We start from the raw sequence: 23,629 nt of genomic DNA, 5'->3' as shown, positions 1-23,629 counted from the left end.
CCTGTCAGAAGTCTGTGCACTCTGTAACATCTTTGATGTGGTAGTCCAGTTTTCCTAGTAACCTTGTTAATGTGCTGTGAAAGATTGAAAATTTGATTATGTAGTATATATGATATTAAATTGTGAATTAGTGGGACTCTGATGTAACAGCGTATCAACATTTGAAGATATTGGTACTTGATACTCTTGAGGAAAATTAGCATCCAATTTTAAGCTGGAAAGTCACTGGAATAACAGTTTAGAAAAGAATCACAACTACATGACTTTACATTTTTGGTACGTATGTTAAGAATTGTGTACAAATCGAAATGTCTGTGTACTTATCCTCAAAACAAACAATAAAATCTCAATTATGAAAGAAAAAAAAAAAAGGAAAAGACTAGTTCTAGACAGATTCCAAAATGGCAGCAGAGTGAATGGAGGCTACACAGATTATCTCCCAGGACCAAACTGGAATTACAACTAAAATACAGACAAATCATTGGGACAAAGCAACAGAAAAGCAGCTAGAGAGGACCCATATAACAAGGAACAGGAAAAAAAGACACTGAATCGAGCCTGGTAGGCCTGCGGAGGCATAAGAGGGTGAACTATGACCCATAAACAGCAGCTGTTTTAGCTGTGAACAGCTCCCTTGGGATTAAAATCCCAAGCCAGCTCCACAGCATAGAGGGCCAGGACAGAGCACTAAATTAGCTACAGCCACTCACCTTGGTTCCAGCAGAGGGAGGGCAGACTGGACTGAAACACTGTGGGGACAATCGAGATTTGGAGGATGCTCAGAGTTTTTGCTGAGTCACAGCCACACAAAACAGTGGCCATCTTGCCCCTTCCCGGAGCTCTAGGTAGAAGCAGCAGCCCCTCCCTCGGAAATTTAACCCCACCCAGCTGGACCAGACACATGCAAATTGAGGCTTATTAACAACCAGCATCTGCCCACTGGAAATCCTCTCATGCTGAACACCTGAGGGAGTTTTTCTTTCAGCTGAGGACAACAACTCAAGGCTCATCAAGTAACTGAGACTAAGAGCCTCCAGGCAAAAACCTAGAGGATAACTGAAACTTTCCTGAGGCTGCAAATCTACCCAGGAAAGTAAGACTTGACAGTGGTGTTTAACACTCTCATACAAACCCAGTGGAGAGAACCACAAACAGCAGAACACCAACACCCACAGGGAAATTTTGGCAGGCCCCAAAACCCTCCGAGATAGTCATAATGGTGAAACAAAGAAACAAATCCCAAATGGAAGAACAAGATAACTCTACTGAAGATGAGATAAATGAAATGCAGTTAAGCAAGTTATCAGAGGCAGAGTTCAGAGCAATGATCTTGAGGAAGCTCAACAGCATAAGTAAGGACTAAAAACCATGAGTAAAGATATAGAACACTGAAAACCAACCAAGTGGAAATGAAGAATGTCATAGCAGAAATAAAAAACACAATGGAAAAAATAACCAGCAGACTAGAGGAAGCCGAGGGCCAGATGAGTGAATTAGAAGACAGAATAGAAAAAAATCAACCAATTAAATAACTGGAAAAAAAATTTAAAAGCTGGGAAACAGTTTAAGAGAACTGTGAGACAACTGCACACATAACAACATTCACATCATAGGAGTTCCAGGGGAAAAAAAGGAGCAAGGGTAAGAGAATATATTTGAAGAAATGGTGACAGAAAACTTTCCTAACTTGGTGAAGGAAGTAGGCATTCAAGTTCAAGAAGCACAGAGAGCCCCAAGTAAGAAGAACCCAAACAAGCACACACCAAGACACACAGTAATTAAAATGCCAAATATTAAAGGCAAAGAGAGAATCCTAAAGGCAGCAAGAGATAAGCAACAGGTGATCTACAAAGGAAACCCCATAAGGCTCTCAGCTGACTTCTCACAAGAAACACTACAGGCCAGAAGGGAATGGCACAAAGTAATCAAGGTCATGAAAAACAAAGATCTGAATCCAAGACTACTCTACCCAGCAAGGCTATCATTCAAGATAGAAGGTCAAATAAAAAGCTTCCCAGACAAAAAAAAAAAGGCTAAGGGAATACATTAGCACCAAACCAGCACTGCAAGAAATGTTAAAAGGACTCCTGTAATTAGTAGAAGAAATAGGAAGAAAAATAGAACCACACTAAACAAAAATGGCAATAAATGAGTACATATCAATAACTTTAAATATAAATTGATTGAATGCTCCAATCAAAAGGCACAGAGTAACTGATTGAATAAGAAAGCATGACTTGTTTACATGTTGTTTACAAGAGACCCACCTCACAACCAAAAACACAGGTGGAAAGTGAAGGGAAGGAAAAAAACCTTTCAAGCAAACAAAAAGAAAAAGAAAGCTGGGATAGCATTACTAATATCTGATAAAACAGATTTCAAAATGAAGGCCATAACTAGAGACAAAGAAGGCCACTACATAATATTGAAAAGATCTATCCAACAGAAAGTTATAATCTTTGTAAACATATATGCACCCAATATAGGAGCACCAAAATATTTAAAAATCTTCTGGAGGACTTCAAAGGAGAAATCAACAACAATACAATCATAACAGGGAACTTCAACATCCCACTGACATCACTGGATAGATCCTCTAGACAAAAATTAAGAAAACAGAGACTAAATGAAGCACTAGATCAAGTGAATTTAATAGATATCTACAGATAATTACACCCCAAAACTGCAGAATTCACATTCTTCTCAAGTGCACATGAAACATTCTCAAAGATAGACCACATGTTGGAACACAAACTAAGTCTCTACAAGTTCAAGGAGACTGAAATCATATCAAGCATCTTCTCAGATCACAATGGCATGAAACTAGAAATCAATTGCAACAAGAACATGCAAAGACATTTGAACACATGGAGGCTAAATAACATGTCATTAAACAATGAATGAGTTACTAAGGAGATCAAGGAAAAAATTTAAAAATTCCTGGAAACCAATAAAAATAAGCACACAACAACACAAAATTTATAGGAGGCAGTGAAAGCAGTCCTGAGAGGGAAGTTCATAGTACTACAATGAAACAAGAAACAAGAAAAATTTCTACTAGACTATCTAACCTCACAACTCAAAGAACTAGAAAGTAAACAAAAAGAAAACCCCAGAGCAAGTAGAAGGAAGAAAACAGTAAAAATCAGAGCAGAAATAAATGACATAGAGACCAAAAAAGAAAAAAAAAAAACCAATTCAAAGGATCAATAAAACAAAGAGCCAGTTTTTAAAAAAAGATAAACAAGATTGATGGATCCTTGGCTAGACTCACCAAGAAACAGAGAGTCAGAAATGCACAAAATCAGAAATGAAAGAGGAGAAGTAACAACTGACACCACAGAAACAAAAGGATCATTAACAAATACTATGAACAATTATACGGCAACAAATAGGACAATCTAAGTGAAATGGACAAATTTCTGGAAACACATAGTCTCCCAAAACTGAACTGGGAAGAGGTAGAAAACTTGAACAGACTAATAACAACTAAGGAAATTAAAGATGTAATCAAGACTCTCCCAGCAAACAAAAGCCAAGGCTCGATGGCTTCACGAGGGAGTTTTACCAAATATTCAAAGAAGATTTAATACCTATTATCCTCAAACTATTCCAAAAATTTCAGCAAGAAAGACTTCCAAACTTGTTTTATGAGGCCAGCATAATTCTAATTTGAAAACCAGAGAAAGACACTACAAAGAAAGAAAACTACAGGCCAATATCCTGATGAACATAGATGCCAAAATCCTTAAAGAAATACTAGCAGATCACATCTAGCAATACATTAAAAAAATTATTCACCATGACCAAGTGGGATTCATCCCAGAAATGCAAGGCTAGTACAACATTCGCAAATCAATAAATGTGATACACCACATAAACAAAATGAAAGATAAACTATACGATCATATCAATAGATGCTGAAAAAGCATTTGACAAAATCCAGCACCCATTTCTGATAAAAATGCTCAGCAATGTGGGAATAGAGAAATCATATCGACATAATAAAGGCCATATATGAAAAACCTATAGCTGACATACTCAATAAGCAAAAACTAAAAGCATTTCCCTTAAGTACAGGTACAAGACAGGGATGCCCACTTTAGCTACCTTCATTTAACATAGTACTAAAAGTCTTAGCCATAGCAATCGAACATGAAGAAAAAATAAATGGGATCCAAATTGGAAAGGAGGAAGTGAAAAGTATCATTATTCGCAGGTAACATATTATACATAGAAAACTCTAAAGACTTCATCAAAATCTGCTAGATTTAATAAAGAAATTCAGCAAGGTAGCAGGATACAAAATTGACATTAAGTAATCAATGGCACTTTTTGGGGGGGGGAAGTATGTGACCCTAGCGGGAACTGAACCCAGGACTCTCTGGTCCATAGGCCGATGCTCCAACTGCTAAGCCAAACTGGCCAGAGCAATTGATGGCATTATTATACACCAATAATGAACTCACAAAAAGAAAAACTAGAAAAACAATACATTTACCATTGTAGCAAAAAAATATTATGATACCTAGGAATAAATTTAACTGAAGAAATAAAGGACCTATTTGCAGAAAACTAAAAAACACTGAAAAAAGAAATAGAGAAAGATATTAAAAAGTGGGAGCACATACCTTGTTCATGGATTGGAAGAATTAACATCATTAAAATGTCCATACTGCCCAAAGCAATTTATAGATTCAATGCAATCCCCTCAAAATACCAATGACTATTTCACAAAACTAGAATAAATACTTTAAAAGTTAACATAGAACCAAAAAAGATCCCCAATAGCCATAGCAATCTTGAAAAAAAAGGACAAAGTAGGTGGGATCACAATACCGGATATCAGGTTATACTACAGAGCTACTGTAATCAAAACAGTCTGGTACTGGCACGAGAACAGTCAGATAGACCAGTGGAACAGAACAGAGAACCCAGAAATTGACCCAAAATAATATGCTCAATTAATATTTGACAAAGGTGGCAAGAGCATACAATGGAGTCAAGATAGCCTCTTTAATAAATGGTGTTGGGAAAATTGGACAGCTACATGCAAAAAAAATGAAACTAGACCATCAACTTACACCATACACAAGAATAAACTCAAAATGGATAAAAGACTTAAATGTGACTCATGAATCCATAAAAATCCTAGAAGAAAATGTAGGCAACAACATTTCAGACATCATACGCAGCAGAATTTTCACTGATACATCACCTAAGGCAACAGAAACAAAGGAGAAAATGAACACATGGGACTACATCAAACTAAAAAGCTTCTGCACAGCAAAAGATACAATCATCAAAATGGAAAGGCAACCCACTGTATGGGAGAGCATAATTACCAATGATATACCAGATAAGGGGTTAATTTCCAATATATAGAGAGTGCTCATACAGCTCAACAAAATGAAGACAAAGAACCCAATTAAAAAATGGGCAGAGGAACTGAATAGACACCTCTCCAAACGGGACATACAAATGGCTAAGAGACATATGAAGAAATACTCAACATCACTAATCATCAGAGAGATGCAAATTAAAATAGCAATGAGGTATCACCTCACACCTGTCAGAATGGCTGCCATCAACAAATCATCAAACAACAAGTATTGGCGAGGGTGTGGAGAAAAGGGAACTCTAGGACACTGCTGGTGGGAATGCAGACTGGTGCAGCCACTATGGAAAACAATATAGTGTTACCTCAAAAACTTAAAAATTGAATTGCCATTTGACCCAGTGGTCGCTCTTCTAGGAATATACCTAAGAAACCTGAAACACCAATCAGAAAGAATATATGTACCCCCATGTTCATAGCAGCATTACTTACAATAGCTAAGATCTGGTAACAGCCCAAACATTAGTGGCCAAATGGATAAAAAAAACTGTGGTACATATACACAATGGAGTACTATGCAGCTATAAGAAAGAAAGATCTCTTATCCTTCGAGACGACATGGAGGGACCTGGAAAGTATTATCCTAAGTAAAACAAGCCAAGCAGAAAAAGACAAATACCACATGATCCCACTTATTTGTGGAATATAATGAACATAACAGTCTGAGGAATGGGGTAGTCCCAGAGACGTGGAAATGAGATACAGACTGACAATACCCAGAATAGGGGGTGTGGGAGAGATAAACCACAGAACTTACATGCCTGTATGCATGAACAATGGACATGGACAACAAAGCTGAGGACAGGGCAGGGAGGGAGAAGGAGGAAGGAATCAGTGAGGGGAAAAGGAGAAACATCTTTAACAAAAATTAATTAATGCCCTGGCCGGTTTGGCTCAGCGGTTGGAGCGTCCGCCTGCGGTCCGGAGAGACCCGGGTTCGGTTCCCACTAAGGGCGCGTACCTCGGTTGCAGTTTGTCCCTGGCCCTGGTTGGTCGTGCGGGTGGCAGCCACTCGCTATGTCCCTTTCACATTGATGTTTCCCTCTCTCTCTCTTCCTCTCTCTCCCTCCCACTCTATCTGTACAAAAAAAAATGGAAAAATGTCCTCGGGTAAGGATAAAAAACATAAAATAAATAAATAAATAAATAAATAAATAAATAAATAATTAAAAAAAAAATTAAATGGATAGCCTGGCTAGTGTGGCTCAGTGGATTGAGCGTCGTCCTATGGACTGAGAGGTTCTGCTTCGATTCCTGGTTAGTACATATCCTAGGTTGAGGGCTCGATCCCCAATTCGGGGTGTGCAGGAAGCAGCCTCTCTCTCACACTGATGTTTCTATCTCTCTCTCCCTTCCTCTCTAAAAAAACATCAATAAAATCATATTTTTAAAAAATGGAATGGATAAGCAAATTAGGTTTATTTATACAATAAAAAATTGTTCAGTAATGAAAAGAAATAAACAATATGGATACATCTCAAAAGTACTACTCTAAGTGAAAGAAGCCAGACACAAAACACTACATATTGTATGATTTCACTTAAATGAAATTCTAGAAAAGGCACAACTATAGTGACAGAAACCAGATCAGTAGTCTTGCTAGGTGATAAGGGTGGTCAGAAAAGACTGACTGCCAAGGGGCACAAGAAAATTTTTTAGGTTAACTGAAATGTTCACATCATGACTGTGGTGGTAGTTATACAACTATTCATATTTATCAAAACACATCAAATTGAACACCTAAAATAATGATTATGTAAATTACACCTAGTAAAGGTGATGTTTAAAAAGAATTTAAAGATTTAAAAAAATATTACTCTGTATCTAAGTTACATCTGTGTATGAAACCTACCTCACATTATAGAGTTACCATTAAACATTTCTCAGTAGTGAGTGTCTTAAAATTTAATAAACTTGACTTTGTAACTGCAGTTCAAAAATAATTCCACATCTGATACAAAAAAACATCTACCAATTTGTAACAACATTTACAAAATGTGCAACCAGATGGAGAAGGGACAAAGCACAAGGTAGCCTCCTATTGTCTAAGTAAGCCAAACTGCATTAATGTCACCACCATTCCACAAAGACCCACAATGTTGACAGGGAGAACTAGCTCTGTGCTCCGCATCCCTCATTCCACCATCTGGGATACTTTTCATTGGAAACTGAAAAAGAAATCTTATCTCTTGCAACTGATACAAGCTCTAATAGCAGCAGATAAAGCAAAACAGTACAACTACTGCTGCAGTTTTAAAGTCACAAGGAGCACAAAGATGATTTGCAGGTAATCTCACATTCAAGAATAAAGCTATATTCCACTTAAGTGAGAGGTGAATGATCACAGTGTACTACTGTGGGATGCTGCCATAATTTTATAATAAAATATGTAAGGGATTCACCAAAAATTCATATCTTTTAAATATATTTGACCTATTTGTTTATTGCTGTTTCTCTCTACTAGAATGATGACACTCCACGATGACAGGAATTTTTGTCTTTGCTGTTCACTGCTATATCCCTACCACCTAGAACAGCAATTTTCAACAGGTGTGCTGCAAGAATTTTTAAAACATGCAATACTTGACCATTTAGTCAGGAGCACTGACCTCTTTTCCCTTAGACTGTCAAAAAAACAAAAAAACAAAAAAAAAAAAACGGCAACAGCTAACACAATAGCTGGCTGCTTTGAATGAATCAAAATTATGCCTTTTTGTGTGTGTGTCAGATTGGCAAAAAATACATTTTTTGGTGTGCCACCAAATTTTAGTAGTTTGTGTGTGTTATGAGATGAAAAAGGTTAAAATCACTGACCTAGAACAATGCCCATCATTGTAATCATTCAATAAATAAATGTGTTAAGTGAATAAATTATGCCTGTGTAGATATTCAGTAAATATTTGTACAAATTTATGTCTATGTAGATATTATCCACAGTCAAATGATGCAAGAATCATCCCTTACATTTCCTTTCTTATACAATTTCTTTGGTTGGAAGTTAATAATTGCTTTGTTTCCTCATTCATTTTATTTCTAAATACCAATTCAAGTATAAAATTTCAAGCAAGACGATTCTTGTTTTCTCCTTTATATATTTCTTCATTCCAAAAGTTTCCCACAATATGTGTGCATATTTATAAACAAAATGCATATTTATAAAATTAGAGTTTTATAGAGGTCTATACCAAGTAATAATAGCATGCTTCAAGTTTTCTTTTAGTCATTTCTTTGAATCTATCCCTCTTTATGCTCTTTACCCTACATGGAAAACCCCACACACATTTCTCTATAAATCTAGCCTGTTTGCAACTCAATCTCCCCAATTAAGATTCCTTTATAATACTGACTAATCTCAGTCCTTTGATCCACTTTGACTGCCAGCAAAACCGTTATGGCAGGCAATATTTGTATGTTTTTTATTTACCACTGTTATAGAACATTCAATAAATGCCTATTTGTTGAACCTGATGGATTTCAGTGAGCCTACAGAAGCTTGAGAATATAAAAATTAATGTAAAACTATAAAAATACAAATTATTTTCATATTAAACTATATGCATAAAACCTACCAGAAGTGTTTGTCCTTGGGAAATGAAGAAATGACCTGATATAACTATGGTGAGAACGAGATACCCAGATTCTTCATTGGAGTAAAAAACCTTAAAAAAGAAAGAAATATATATCTATAAGACAAACATTTCTATAATACTAATAAGCTTAAAATACTGATAATCGAACTATTTTCTCACATTAATCTTCCTACCCTGAATGTTTCCTTTCCTCCCATTTAATTTGTAATCATTACCTTATAGTTTCAAGTTTATCCTCATATAGGGACTAGTATCCAGGCTTAAAAATTAACTAAAACCAATATTTTGAAACAAAAAGAATACTAGATTGAGAATCAAGAGATGTGAGGCCTGGATCAATCACTTTTCAGTTACATTTTAATAAGTAATTAATTATCTTTGAGCCCCAATTTCCTTTCTGTAAAATGGGGACAATATCTTACAGGGGTGCTATAAGATTTCAGAGTCCTCGTATCTTCAGCCACATAATCCATACTTCATAACTCCTCAAAACCAGATGCTTTCCTTTAAATGAGATTTAATTTATCAATGTCACTCTTAAAATATGGTGCCCTAAACTGACCATAATACTCTTGGTGTGGTCTAATTATCTCCCATTAGTTGCAGTAACATGGCCTATAATCACATTAAGCTTTTGAGGGGGTAGTCTTATTCAAGAGTGATCTTAGGTCAATCAAACCTTCTGAAACTTCATCACTTATGTTGGCAAATCATACTTTCACTTTCTTCATCTGAACCTAAATGTAAGACTTTGCATTTATCCCCATTATATTTTACCTTGTTAGATTTGGTTTACAGTTGTAGTGGGGTTGAGGCAATTAAATCAAAATGTCAGGGAGTACATAACTGATAGATATGTAAGAGAGGGATTTGGATCTTAAGTGACTACACTGCATAGGTGGCTTTAATATCATTAGTAACATCCTTGTATAAATAAGAAGAAATTATTTCCTCACCCTAATGCTCAAAGCTCAAAATAATGAACATACATGTAACTCAACTTAAGTATATTTTTATAAGATTACTGCATTCTATTGACAAATGTTTTATTTTATAGTTTCATATGTGGGGTTTGGAGCTTTAACATCGTATTTATACTCAAGATCTCCTACTGAATTTTCTCTAAATCTCTGTAAATTCCAAACTTAAAAACCAAATAACATTCTAGATGTCAATGTTGGGTATGCTAAGCTCTGCACTATTTCCTACTGTGGTTGTTATTCTGCCTCTTTCCCAGTATCAGAAACTGAGTTATAGTTTAAATAGATCATTGTACACTTAAAACCATAAGGATAGATAGGTAGGAACTAGATAGAACACGATCAACAAATTCTTCGGGAGGCAATATATTAACATGACAGTTTAACATGTTGTTGTTGTTGATGTTTAAGAATTGTAACATATATCCTGAAAAGTGTCCAAAACTTAAACATATAGCTCAATGAATGATGATATAGCAAACACGTAACCATCACCAAGGTGAAGAAACAGAACATTACTAGCCTTCCAGAAAGTACTTCAATCATTACCTGCTCCTACTCCTCCTAAAACAACGTCCCATCCTGACTTCCAACACTATAATTTAGTTTTATTTATATGAATGGAATTATACAGAAAGAATTCTTTTATGTCTGGCTTCATCTATGTTGTTGCAAGTGCCTGAGTTCATTCATTTTCATTACTGTAAAATACCATTTTATGACTATCTCACAATTAATTTTTTTTCATTCTTTTGTTAATATTGTTTTCCAGTTTAGGTCTAATAATAACAATGCTGTTACGAACTTTTAAAAAAACTTTATTTTCATTGTTGACACTATTACAGATGTCTCCATGCCCCAAACCTCAGCCCACCTCCACTCGCCCCCACCTCTCCTTCCCTCTGGCCATCACCACAGTTGTCTGTAACTATGGGTTATACATCTATGTTATCTGGCTAATCTCTTCAGCTTCTTTCATCTGGTCCCCCCAACCAACCTCCCCCTCTGACAGCTATATTACATATGTCTGTTGTGGGGTAAAAACACTCATTATATAAATGCCAAGTCTTCCTAAATTATTTTATAATTTTTTTCAAGTGATGGGTAATGACTTCCAAAAGAGTCCCAGCAAACTTATCCCCTGACCTCCAAACTCTTACATCTAATTAACCACTCAACATCTTCACTTACAGGTCTAACAGTAATCTCAAAATTAACACCCCCTAACTTGAAGTCTGAACCTTCCTATTCATTCATTCGTTTATCTATTTGATATTTACAGAGTGGCATCTGTTGCCTGTCACTAGAAGTTGAAGTCCAAACACTTCTGCCCACTGCATCTTGGTACTGGAGTCACCATGGAAAACAACACAGTCAAGCACTGGATGGGAGAGCACTTTACTTGCATGGAGAAGAAACATCAAGGTGAGGATTAGTAGTACTGTCATTTCCCTGATAGCGAGGAGGTTCCTTTTGGCAGCCATGTAGGGCTGTTGGCCTGCACTCACCCCTCTAGTGCTACAGCAGAAGAACCCTCCTCCAACTCCATGTACAGGGGACAGATACAGTAGTGGGGTTGGCCAGGGGCTATATGATGCTTATGCAGAACAAAGGAGCACAGGCTGTGAGGACTCTTTTGGTAAGAAAGTGTTCCAGGCCCAAGGCCCATTCTTACATGGCTGAGAGGGGGGTCAAAAGACTGCATGCACAACTTACTTTCCACTCAAAGCACCTACCACATGTACCAAGCAGTTTTAGGCATTTGGCACCCAAAGTTTCCCATCTCAGAATATAATTCTATCCTCCCATTTCCTTAGGCCAAAACTGTGAATCATTCCTGAATCCTCTCTTTTTCTCATAGGCATATACAATCCATCAGCAAATCCTTTAATCTAACCAATTCTTACATGTCTGGTCTTAGTTATCATCATCTCTAGTTAGATTGTTATAATAACCTATTAACTGGATTTCCCATTTCTGTACTTGCTCCCCTTTTCCAAACATTTTATTTTTTATGCAGTAGCCAGTTGTAAACCTTTTATTTTTTCTATTTATTAATTTGTTTATGTTACAGATGTTTCTCCTTTTCCCCCTATTGACACCCTCCCCGCCCCCATCCCCAGCTTTGTTGTCCATGTCCATTGGTCATGCATACATACATATAAGTTCTGTGGTTTCTCTCTCCCCGCAACCCCCCCTCTTCTAAGGCTTGTCAGTCTCGGTGTCTGGATCAATTTTCTTCATCAGTTTGTTTAGTTCATTATATTACACAATTAAGTGAGATCATGTGATATTTGTCTTTCTCTGCTTGGCTTGTTTCGCTTCCATGCCATCTCAAAGGATAAAAGATCTTTCTTTCTTTTTCTTTTTTAAAATTTAATTAATGTAATCTGTAATCAGATTACAACTGGATATCTGATAAAATAGCCAGTTGTAATCCTTTTTTTTTTTTTTTTATCCTCACCCGAGGACATTTTTCCATTTTTTTTTTGTTCAGATAGATTGGGAGGGAGAGAGAGGAAGAGAGAGAGAGAGAGAGAAACATCGATGTAAAGGGACACATCGAGTGGCTGCCACCCGCAGGGCCAACCAGGGCCGGGGACAAACTGCAACCGAGGTACGTGCCCTTAGCAGGAACCGAACCCGGGTCTCTCTGTATCGCAGGCCAATGCTCCAACCGCTGAGCCAAACCGGCCAGGGCCAGTTGTAATCCTTTTAAAACCTAAGTCAGATCATGTCATTTCCAGCTCACACCCCTGCAGTAGCTTTCCATTTCATTCAGTGACTCATGCAAGGTGCTCTACAATCTAGCCCTCGATTGCCTCTGCTCTGGCCACACTGCCCTCTTTGCTGCTTCTTGAACACACTGGGACCAATCAAATGACAAACCTCAGGGCTTTTGCAATTGCTGTTCTGCCGGACTAACTCCATCTTCTTCAGGCCTTTTTTTTTTTTTTTTTAATTATTTCTATTCATTTATTTTTGTTATAGGTATTTCTCCTTTTCCCCCCATTGACACATTCATCCCCATCCCCCCGCCCCATCACCAGCTTTGTTATCTATGTTCATTGGTTATGCATACATGCATATATACTCTGTGGTTTATCTCTTCCATCCCCCCAACACCCTCTCTTCTGAGGTTTGTCAGCCTGTACCCTACTTCTACGTCTCTGGGTCTATTTTATTCATCAGTTTCTTTTGTTCATTATATTCCACAAATAAGTGAGATAATGTGATATTTGACTTTTTCTGTTTGGCTTGTTTCACTTAGGATAATACACTCCAGGTCCCCACATGTCATCTCAAAGGATAAAGATCTTTCTTTCTTACAGCTGCATAGTATTCCATTGTGTTTACGTACCACAGCTTTTTTATCCACTCATCTATTGATGGACACTTGGGCTTTTCCAGATCTTAGTGATTGTAAATAGTGCTTCTATGAACATGGGGGTACATATATTCTTTCTGATTGGTGTTTCAGGCTTTTTAGAGTATATTCCTAGAAGTGGGATCACTGGGTCAAATGGCAGATCAATTTTTAATTTTTTGAGGTAACACCATAGTGTTTTCCATAGGGGCTTAACTATTCTGCACACACACCAGCAATGTACTAGAGTCCTCATTTCTCCACACCCTCGTCAGCACCTGTTGTTGATGATTTGTTGATGGCAGCCATTCTGACAGGAGTGAGATAATACCTCATTGTTGTTTTAATTTGCATCTCTCTGAAGATTAGTGATGTTGAGCTTTTCATATGTCTCTTGGCTATTTATATATCCTGTTTGGAGAGGTGTCTCTTTAGGTCCTCTGCCCATTTTTTAATTGGCTTCTTTGTCTTCCTTTTGATGAGTTGTATGAGTACTAGTTGCATGGAAACTAACCCCTTATCTGATGTATCATTGGCAATTATGCTCTCCCATTCTGGTGCTTGTTTCTTTTTCTCTGCAGAAGCTTTTGAGTTTGATGTAGTCTCATTTGTTCATTTTTTTCCTGTTTCTGTTGCCTAAGGTGTTGTATCAATAAAAATTCTGCTGCGTATGATGTCTGAAATTTTCTTGCCTACTTTTCTTCTAGAATTTTTATGGATTCACGAGTCATGTTTAACTCTTTTATCCATTTTGAGTTTATTCTTGTGTAGGGTGTAAGTTGATGGTCTAGTTTCATTTTTTTGCATGTAGCTGTCTAATTTTCCCAACACCATTTACTGAAGAGGCTGGCTTGACTCCACTGTAAGCTCTTGCCACCTTTGTCAAATATTAATTGAGCATATTGCCTTGGGTCCATTTCCGGGTTCTCTATTCTGTTCCATTGATCTATCTGCCTGTTCTTGTGCCAGTACCAGGCTGTTTTGATTACAGTTGCTTTGTAGTATAACCTGATATCTGGTATTGTGATTCCTCCTACTTTGTTCTTCTTTTTCAAGATTGCTGTTGCTATTCAGAGTATTTTTGGGTACCATATAAACTTTTGGAGTATTTGTTCTAGTTCTGTGAATTATGTCATTGGCATTTTGATGGGGATTGCATTTAATCTATAGATTGCTTTGGGTAGTATAGATATGTTAATGATGTTAACTCTTCCAATCCATGAACATGGTGGATGCTTCCACTTTTATATATCTTCCTCTATTTCTTTTTTTCAATGACCTGTAGTTTTCTGTGAAGAGCTCCTTTACTTCTTTGGCTAAATTTATTCTTAGTGATCTTACTTTTTTTTACTGCAATGATAAATAAAATTGTTTTTTAAGTTTTTCTTTGACTCCATTTATTGGTGTGTAAGAATGCCATCGATTTCTTGACGTTAATTTTGTGTCCTGCTACTTTGCCAAATTCATTTATTAAGTCTAGTAGATTTTTGATGGAGTCCTTACGGTTTTCTATGTACAGTATCACGTCATTTGCAAATAATGACAGTTTCACTACTTCCTTTCCAATTTGGATCCCTTTTATTTTTTCTTCATGTCTAATAGCTGTGGTTAAGACTTCCAGTACTATGTTAAATAGGAGTGGCAAAAGTGGGCATCCCTGTCTTGTTCCTGTTCTTAAGAGAAATGCTTTTAGTTTTTGCCCATTGAGTATGATGTTGGCTGTAGGTCTTTCATATATGGCCTTTATTATGTTGAGATATGATCCCTCTATTCCCACATTGCTGAGTGTTTTTAACAGAAATGGGTGCTGGATTTTGTCAAATGCTTTTTCAACACTTATTGATAAGATCTTATGGGTTTTATCTTTCATTTTCTTTATGTGGTGTATCACATTTATTTATTTGCAAATGTTGTATCATCCTTGCATCTCTGGGATGAATCCCACTTGGTCATGATGAATAATTTTTTTGATGTATTGCTAATATTTTGTTACGAATTTGGCATCTGTGTTCTACAGGGATATTGGCCTGTAGTTTTCTTTCTTTGTAGTGTCTTTATCTGGTTTTGGAGTTAGGATTATGCTGGCCTCATAAAATGAGTTTGGATGTCTTCTGTCCTCTTGTATTTTTTGGAATAGTTTGAGGAGAATAGGTGTTAGTTCTTTTTCGAATGTAAAACACCCCCATGAAGCCATCCACTCCTCGGCTTTAGTTTGCTGGAAGTTTCTTGATTACATCTTCAATTTCCTCTGTTGTTATTGGTCCATTCAAGTTTTCTACCTTGTCCCGGTTCAGTTTTGGGAGACTGTGTGTTTCTAGGAATTTGTCCATTTTGCCTAGATTGTCCAATTTGTTGGCATATAATTGTTCATTGTATGTTTTGATGATCCTTTGTATTGCTGTGGTGTCAGTTATTACTTTTCTTCTTTTGTTTCCTATTTTGTTTATTTGGGTCCTCTCTTTTGGTTTTTTGGTGAGACTAGCTAAAGGTCCATCGATCTTATTTATTCAAAGAACCAGCTTTTTGAGGATTCTAAAATGGTGGCAGAGTGAATGGAAGCTACACAGACCATCTCTCAGGGCCAAACTGGAATTACAACAAAAATAAAGACAAATTGTCAGAAAAAGGCAACAGAAAAGCAGAATGGAGGACCACATAACCAGGGACACTGACTCAATCTTGGTAGGCTTGCGGAGATGTGCGAGCGGGCTTGGGAGCCCACAGTGAGCAGTGGCCTTAGCTGTGTGCAGCGGCCTTAGCTGTGAGCAGCGGCCTTAGCTGTGAGCAGCGCCATCCAGTTAAACTCCCAAGCGGCTCCACAGCACAGAGCTGGGACAGAGGCTAAAATAGCAGCAGCCATGTACCTTGGGCTCCACCTGAGGGAGGGCAGACTAGACTGAAACTGTGTGGGGACACTCGGGATTTGGAGCGCACTCAGAGCTTTTGCTGAGTTGCAGCCATTAAGGACTGTGGTCATCTTACTCTTTCCCATGGCTCTGGAGAGAGGTGGCGGCCCCTCACTCAAAGATTCAACCCCACCAGGTGGCCAATGAAATGCTAATTGAGGCCCATTAACGACCAGAATCTGCCCCACTATTGGAAAATCCTATTACACTGAGCACCTGAGGGGGTTTTTCATTCAACTGAGAACCCAAGATTCTTCAGGAAACTGCTATTGATAGCCTCTAGGCAAAAAGCTAGAGAATAACTGTACCATTCCCTGGGCTAGCAACTTTAACCAGGAAAGTAACACTTGACAGTGGTGTGTAATGTGGGTCCTCCCTGGCTCATCCAAACCCAGGAGAGGGAGCCACAAACAGCAGAATACCAACACCCACAGAGAATATTTGGCAGTCTCCAAAGCCCACAGTGATAGCAAAAATGGTGAAACACAGAAACAAAAACCAAATGAAAGAACAAGAGACATCTATCAAAGATGAGATACATGAGGTGCAGTCAAGCAAGTTAACAGAACTCAAATTCAGAGCCATGATCTTGAGGAAGCTCAACAGCATGTGTAAGGACATGAGCACCAAGAGTAAAGACATAGAAATGTTGAAAATCAACCAGTTGTAAATTAAAAACCACCAAGAAGAAATGAAGAATGTCATATCAGAAATAAAGAACACATTGGAAGGTCTAAAGAGCAGAGTAGAGGAAGCTGAGGACCGGATCAGTGAATTAGAAGACAGGGTAGAAAAAATCAACCAATCAGAACACCAAAAAGAAAAAAAAAAACAATTAAAAAACAGGAAGACAGCTTAAGAGAACTGTGGGACAACTGGAAACGAAATAACATTTGCATCATAGGAGTCCCCAAAGAAGAAGAAAATGAGCAAGGGTTAGAGAATTTATTTGAAGAAATAGTGACAGAAAACTTTCCTAATTTGGTGAAGGAAGAAGGCATTCAAGTTCAAGAAGCATAGAGAGCCCCAAGTAAGAAGAACCCAAACAGGCCCACACCAAGACACATAGTAATCAAAATGCCAGAAAATTAAAGACATAGAAAGAATCCTAAAAGCAGCAAGAGAAAAGTAACAGGTTACTTACAAAGGAAATCCCATAAGGCTCTCAGCAGACTTCTCAACAAAAACACTACAGAACAGAAGGGAATGGCATGAGGTAATCAAGGTCATAAAAAACAAAGATCTGAATCCAAGACTACTCTACCCAGCAAGGCTATCATTCAAAATAGAAGGTCAAATAAAGAGCTTCCCAGACATAAAGAGGCTCAGGGAATATATTAGCACCAAACCAGCACTACAAGAAATGTTAAAGGACTGCTGTAATTATCAGGAGAAATAGGAAGAAAAATAGAACCACACTAAACAAAAATAGCAATAAATAAATACATATCAATAATCACCTTAAATGTAAATGGATTGAATGCTCCCATAAAGTGACACAGAGTAGCTGACTGGATAAGAAAGCATGACTCATCTATATGTTATTTACAAGAGACCCTTCTCACAACAACAGATTCACATAGGTTGAAAGTGAAGGAATGGAAAAAAATCTTCCAAGCAAACGGAAAAAAAAAAAAAAAAAAAGCTGGGGTAGCAATACTCATATCTGATAAAATAGATTTCAAAATGAAGCCCATAACTAGAGACAAAGAAGGCCACTACATAATATTGAAAGGATCTATCCAACAGGAAGATATAACCTTGATAAACATATATGCACCCATATAGGAGCACCTAAATATATTAAAAATCTTCTGGAGGACTTCAAAGGAGAAATCGATAGCAACACAATCATAGCAGGGGACTTCAACACCCCGTTGACAGCACTGGATAGATCCTCTAGACAAAAAATTAGCAAGGATACAGAGACACTAAATGAAGCACTAGACCAAATGGATTTAATAGATATCTACAGATAATTACACCCCAAAACTAAAGAATTCATATTCTTCTCAAGTGCATGTGGGACATTCTCAAAGATATACCACATGTTGGAACACAAACTAAGTCTCTACAAGTTCAAGAAGATTGAAACCATATCAAGCATCTTCTGAGATCACAATGGCATGAAACTAGAAATCAATTGCAACAAGAACATGCAAAGACATTTGAACACGTGGAAGCTAAATAGCATTTTATCAAACAATGAATGGGTCAATGAGGAAATCAAAGAGGAAATTAAAGACTTCCTGGAAACCAATGAAAATGAACACACAACAACACAAAACCTATGGGACACTACGAAAGCAGTTCTGAGAGGGAAGTTCATAGCACTACAGGCCTACCTCCAGAAGCAAAAAAAATCTCTAATACACTACCTAACATCACAACTTAAAGAACTAGAAAGTAAACCAAAAGAAAACCCTAGAGCAAGTAGAAGGAAGGAAACACTAAAGATCAGAGCAGAAATAAATGGCATAAAGAACAAGAACAACAACAAAATTCAAAGAATCAATGAAATAAAGAGCTGGATTTTCAAAAAGATAAACAAGATTGATGGGCCCTTAGCTAGACTCACCAAGAAACAAAGAAAGAGAACCCAGATACACAAAATCAGAAATGAAAGAGGAGCAGTTACAAACGACACCACAGAAATACAAAAGACTGTTAACAGCTACTATGAACAATTATATGGCAACAAATTCGACAATCTAAGCAAAATGGACAAATTTCTAGAAACACACAGACTCCCAGAACTGGACCGGGAAGAGACAGAAAACTTGAACAGACCAATAACAACTAAGGAAATTGAAGAGGTAATTAAGACTCTCCCAGCGAACAAAAGCCCAGCCCTGGATGGCTTCACGGGGGAGTTTTACCGAACATTCAAAAAAAGAACTAACACCTATTTGCCTCAAACTATTTCAAAAAATTCAAGAAGAAGGAAGACTTCCAAACATTTTATGAGGCCAGCATCACTCTAATTCCAAAACCAGAAAAAGACACTACGAAGAAAGAAAACTACAGGCCAAATATCCCTGATGAACATAGACGCCAAAATCCTGAACAAAATACTAGCAAATTGGATCCAGCAACACATCAAAAAACATTATTCACCATGACCAAGTGGGATTCATCCCAGGGATGCAAGGGTGGTACAATATTCACAAATCAATAAATGTCATACACACATAAACAAAATGAAGAATAAAAACCACATGATCATATCAATAGATGCCGAAAAAGCCTTTGACAAAATCCAGCATCCATTTCTGATAAAAATGCTCAGCAGTGTGGGAATAGAGGGATCATATCTAGACATAATAAAGGCCATATATGAAAGACCTACAGCCAATGTCATACTCAGTGGGCAAAAACTAAAAACATTTCCCTTAAGAACAGGAACAAGACAAGGATGCCTACTTTCACCACTCTTATTTAACATAGTACTGGAAGTCTTAGCCACAGCAATCAGACAGGAAGAAACAATAAAAAAGATCCAAATGAGAAAGGAGGAAGTGAAACTGTCATTATTTGCAGATGACATGATACTATACGTAGAAAACCCCAAAGACTCCATCAAAAATTTACTAAATTTAGTAAATGAATTTAGCAAAGTAGCAGGACACAAAATTAATGTCAAGAAATCGATAGCATTCTTATACACCAATGATGAACTCACAGAAAGAGCAACTAAGAAAACAATCCCATTTACCATTGCGGCAAAAAATTAAGATACCTAGGAATAAACTTAACCAAAGAAATAAAGGACCTATTTGCAGAAAACTACAGGTCATTGAAAAAAGAAATAGAGGAAGATATAAAAAAGTGAAAGCACATACCTTCTTCATGGATCGGAGGAATCAACATCATTAACATGTCTATACTACCCAAAGCAGTCTATAGATTCAATGCAATCCCCATCCAAATACCAATGACATACTTCGCAGAACTAGAACAAATACTTCAAAAGTTCATATGGAACCAAAGTAGACCTCGAATAGCCACAGAAATCTTGAAATAGAAGAACAAAGTTGGAGGGATCACATTACCAGATTTCAGGTTATACTACAAAGCCACTGTAATCAAAACAACCTGGTACTGGCACAAGAACAGACATATAGACCAATGGAACAGAACAGAGAACCCACAAATGGAGCCAAGCTAATATGCTCAATTAATATTTGACAGAGGTGGAAAGAGCATACCGTGGAGTAAAGACAGCCTCTTTAATAAATGGTGTTGGGAAAATTGGACAGCTACATGCAAAAAAATGAAACTAGACCATCAACTTATACCCTACACAAGAATAAACTCAAAATGGATAAAAGACTTAAATGTAACTCATGAATCCATAAAAATCCTAGAAGAAACTGTAGGCAATAAAATTTCAGTCATCATACACAGCAGAATTTTCACTGACATCATCTAAGGCAACAGAAACAAAGGAGAAAATGAACAAATGGGACTACATCAAACTAAAAAAGCTTCTGCACAGTAAAAGATACAATCATCAAAATGGAAAGGCTACCCACTGTATGGGAGAGCATAACTGCCAATGACATATCAGATAAAGGTTTAATTTCCAAAATATATAGAGTGCTCATACAACTCAACAAAAGGAAACCAAAGAACCCAATTAAAAAGTGTGCAGAGGAACTAAAAAGACTCTCCAAACAGGACATACAAATGGCCAGGAGACATATGAAGAATTGCTCAACATCACTAATCGTCAGAGAGATGCAAATTAAAACAACAATGAGATATCACCTCACACCTGTCAGAATGGCTGCCATCAACAAATCATCCAACAAGTGTTAGTGAGGGGTGGAGAAAAGGGAACTTTAGTACAGTGCTGGTGGGAATGCAGACTGGTGCAGCCCCTATGGAAAACGTTATGGTGTTACCTCAAGAAATTAAAAATTGAACTTCCATTTGACCCAGTGATCCCACTTCTAGGAATATACCCTAAGAAGCCTGAAACACCAATCAGGAAGAATATATGTACCCCCATGTTCGTACCAGCACTTTTTACAATAGCTAAGATCTGGAAATAGGCCTAATGTCCATCAGTAGGCAAATGGATACAAAAGCGGTGGTACATATACACAATGGATAACTATGCAGCTGTAAGAAAGAAAGATCTCTATCCTTTGAGATGACATTGAGGGACCTGGAAAGTATCATCCTAAGTGAAACAAGCCAAACAGAAAAAGACAAATATCACATTATCTCACTTATTTGTGGAATATAATCAGCATAACAGTCTGAGAAATGGGGTAGTCCCAGAGATGTGCAAGTGGGTACAGACTGACAATGCCCAGAAGGAGGGGTGGGGGGGGGAGATAAACCACAGAACTTATATGCATGTATGCATGAACAACGGCCACAGACAACAAAGCTGCGGAGAGCGCAGGGAGGGAGGGGGAGGGGGGAATCAGTGGGGGGGGAAAGGGGGAAACATCTGTAACAAAAATAAATTAAGTAAAAAAAATTTAAAAAGAGAACCAGCTTTTTGTTTTATTGATCTTTTTAATTGTTTTTTGTTTGTTTGTTTGTTTGTTTTTTGGTCTCTATGTCATTTCTTTCTTTCTTTTTTTAAAAATATTGTTGAATATAAAATGTATTACAGATGTTCCACATTTTTCCCCCATTGACCACCTCCTCCCCACTCCCACCTTTTCCCACACTACTGTCTGTGTCCATTGGTTATGCATATAAGTTCTTTGGTTTATTTCTTCCCACCCCACGCAACCCCTTTCCCTTTGAGGTTTGTCAGTCTAGCAATGAATGTGTAGTTCTTAATCTCTTCATCTTTTTCACCCATTCCCCCAACCCCCCTCCCAACTGGCAACCAACAAAATGTTCTCTGTATCTATGAGAATGCTTCTGTTCTACCTGTTCCTTTTGTTTGTAGATTCCATTGTTGATAGATATGTATTCATTGCCATTTTGTTTGTTCATACATTTTATCTTTTTCTTCAAAAAGACCCTTCTTCATTTCATATAATAACGGTTTGGTAGTGATGAACTCCTTTAACATTTTCTTGTCTGGGAAAGTTTTTATATGTCCATCGATTCTAAATGACAGCTTTGCAGGATAGAGTAATTTTGGTTGTAGGTTCTTGGTTTTCATCACTCTGAATATTTCTTGCCACTCCCTTCTGGCCTGCAAAGTTTCTTTTGAGAAATCAGCTGACAGCCTAATGGGAACTCCCTTGTAGGTAACTAGCTGCCTTTCTCTTGCTGCTTTTAAGATTCTCTCTTTGTCTTGAACCTTTTGCATTTTGATGATGATGTGTCTTGGTGTGGGCCTCTTGGGGTTCATCTTGTTTGGGACTCTCTGTGCTTCCTGGACTTGTATGTCTGTTTCCTTCACCAAGTTAGGGAAGTTTTCTGCCATTATTGTTTCAAACAGGTTTTCGATTTCTTGTTCTCGCTGTTCTCCTTCTGGCACCCCCAAGATGCAAATGTTGGCATGCATGAAGTTGTCCCAGAGGCTCCTTACACTATCCTTATTTTTTTTGGATTCTTTTTTATTTTTGCTGTTCTGATTGAGTGTTTTTTGCTTCCTTATATTCCAAAAAGATGGTTTGCTCCTTGGATATACGTACTCTATTATTGAAGCTGTGTAAATTATTCTTTATTTCAGTTAATGCCTCCTTCAATTCTAACTGTGCATCCATGATTTCTGACTGGTCCTTTTTTATGCTCTTGAGGCCCTACTAAGTTCACTGAGGTTCTCACTAAGTTCATGAGCATCCTTATAAGCAGTATTTTGAACTCAGCATCTGTTAGGTTGCTTATCTCCATTTCGCTTATCTCCAGTTCTTTTCTTGGGGTTTTGTTCTGTTCTTTCATTTGGGACCTGTTTCTTTGCCTCCGCATTTTGGCTGCCTCCCAGTGTTTCAGTGTATTACTTAACAAGAGATATGGGGCTAGCTGAGACCAGATGCTGCTCGTTCGAAAGAATTTAGGAAAAACCTGAAGCAGGATCCAAGACAGGCCAATCCTATGCTTAAGTAAGTGGCAACAGCTTGGGTGGGCCTGAATGTTGGGTGGGGTAGGGCGGGGCTACCAGCGTGAGCCAGGTTGCTGGAGTACCAGATATGGCGGCTGTCTGCCGCCCCAGGGAAGGGCTCACCAAAGGAACAAAGGCCTCTGACAGCACGTTTTTCCCGGAGAAAGCCCCCTCTCCAGCCCTCCCTCCAGTGCCAAACAGCTCAGTTCTTCCCTGTATGTCTCTGGCGCCCCTCAAGCTGCCTCCCCTCCAAGTTTAGAGGGAGAGAGTCCGATAAGTTCGTGTGTGGGCCCTTTAAGGAGCTGCCTGGGGCTTCAGCCACTTCAGTTTCCCTGTGTCTCAGTTCCTGCTGTTTTTTCCAGCCAGA

At 37.8% G+C, this 23,629-nt stretch overlaps 1 protein-coding gene across 2 annotated transcripts in view; it reads right to left on the bottom strand.

The window, feature by feature from the left end:
• The window catches only part of REC114 (REC114 meiotic recombination protein), a 208,431-nt gene that overhangs the window by 138,062 nt on the left and 46,740 nt on the right, over positions 1 to 23,629 (bottom strand). For both annotated transcript variants that reach the window (XM_036246037.1, XM_036246048.1), the window contains exon 2: positions 8,968 to 9,057. In XM_036246037.1, the coding sequence (XP_036101930.1) occupies positions 8,968 to 9,057 (90 nt within the window). The remainder of the gene's footprint in view (positions 1 to 8,967; positions 9,058 to 23,629) is intronic.

This window comes from Molossus molossus, unplaced genomic scaffold (genome assembly GCF_014108415.1).
Source record: "Molossus molossus isolate mMolMol1 unplaced genomic scaffold, mMolMol1.p scaffold_m16_p_1, whole genome shotgun sequence".
Lineage (NCBI taxonomy): Eukaryota > Metazoa > Chordata > Mammalia > Chiroptera > Molossidae > Molossus > Molossus molossus.
The sequence above is the reverse complement of the archived record's forward strand: the minus strand, read 5'-3'. Positions and strand labels throughout refer to the sequence as shown.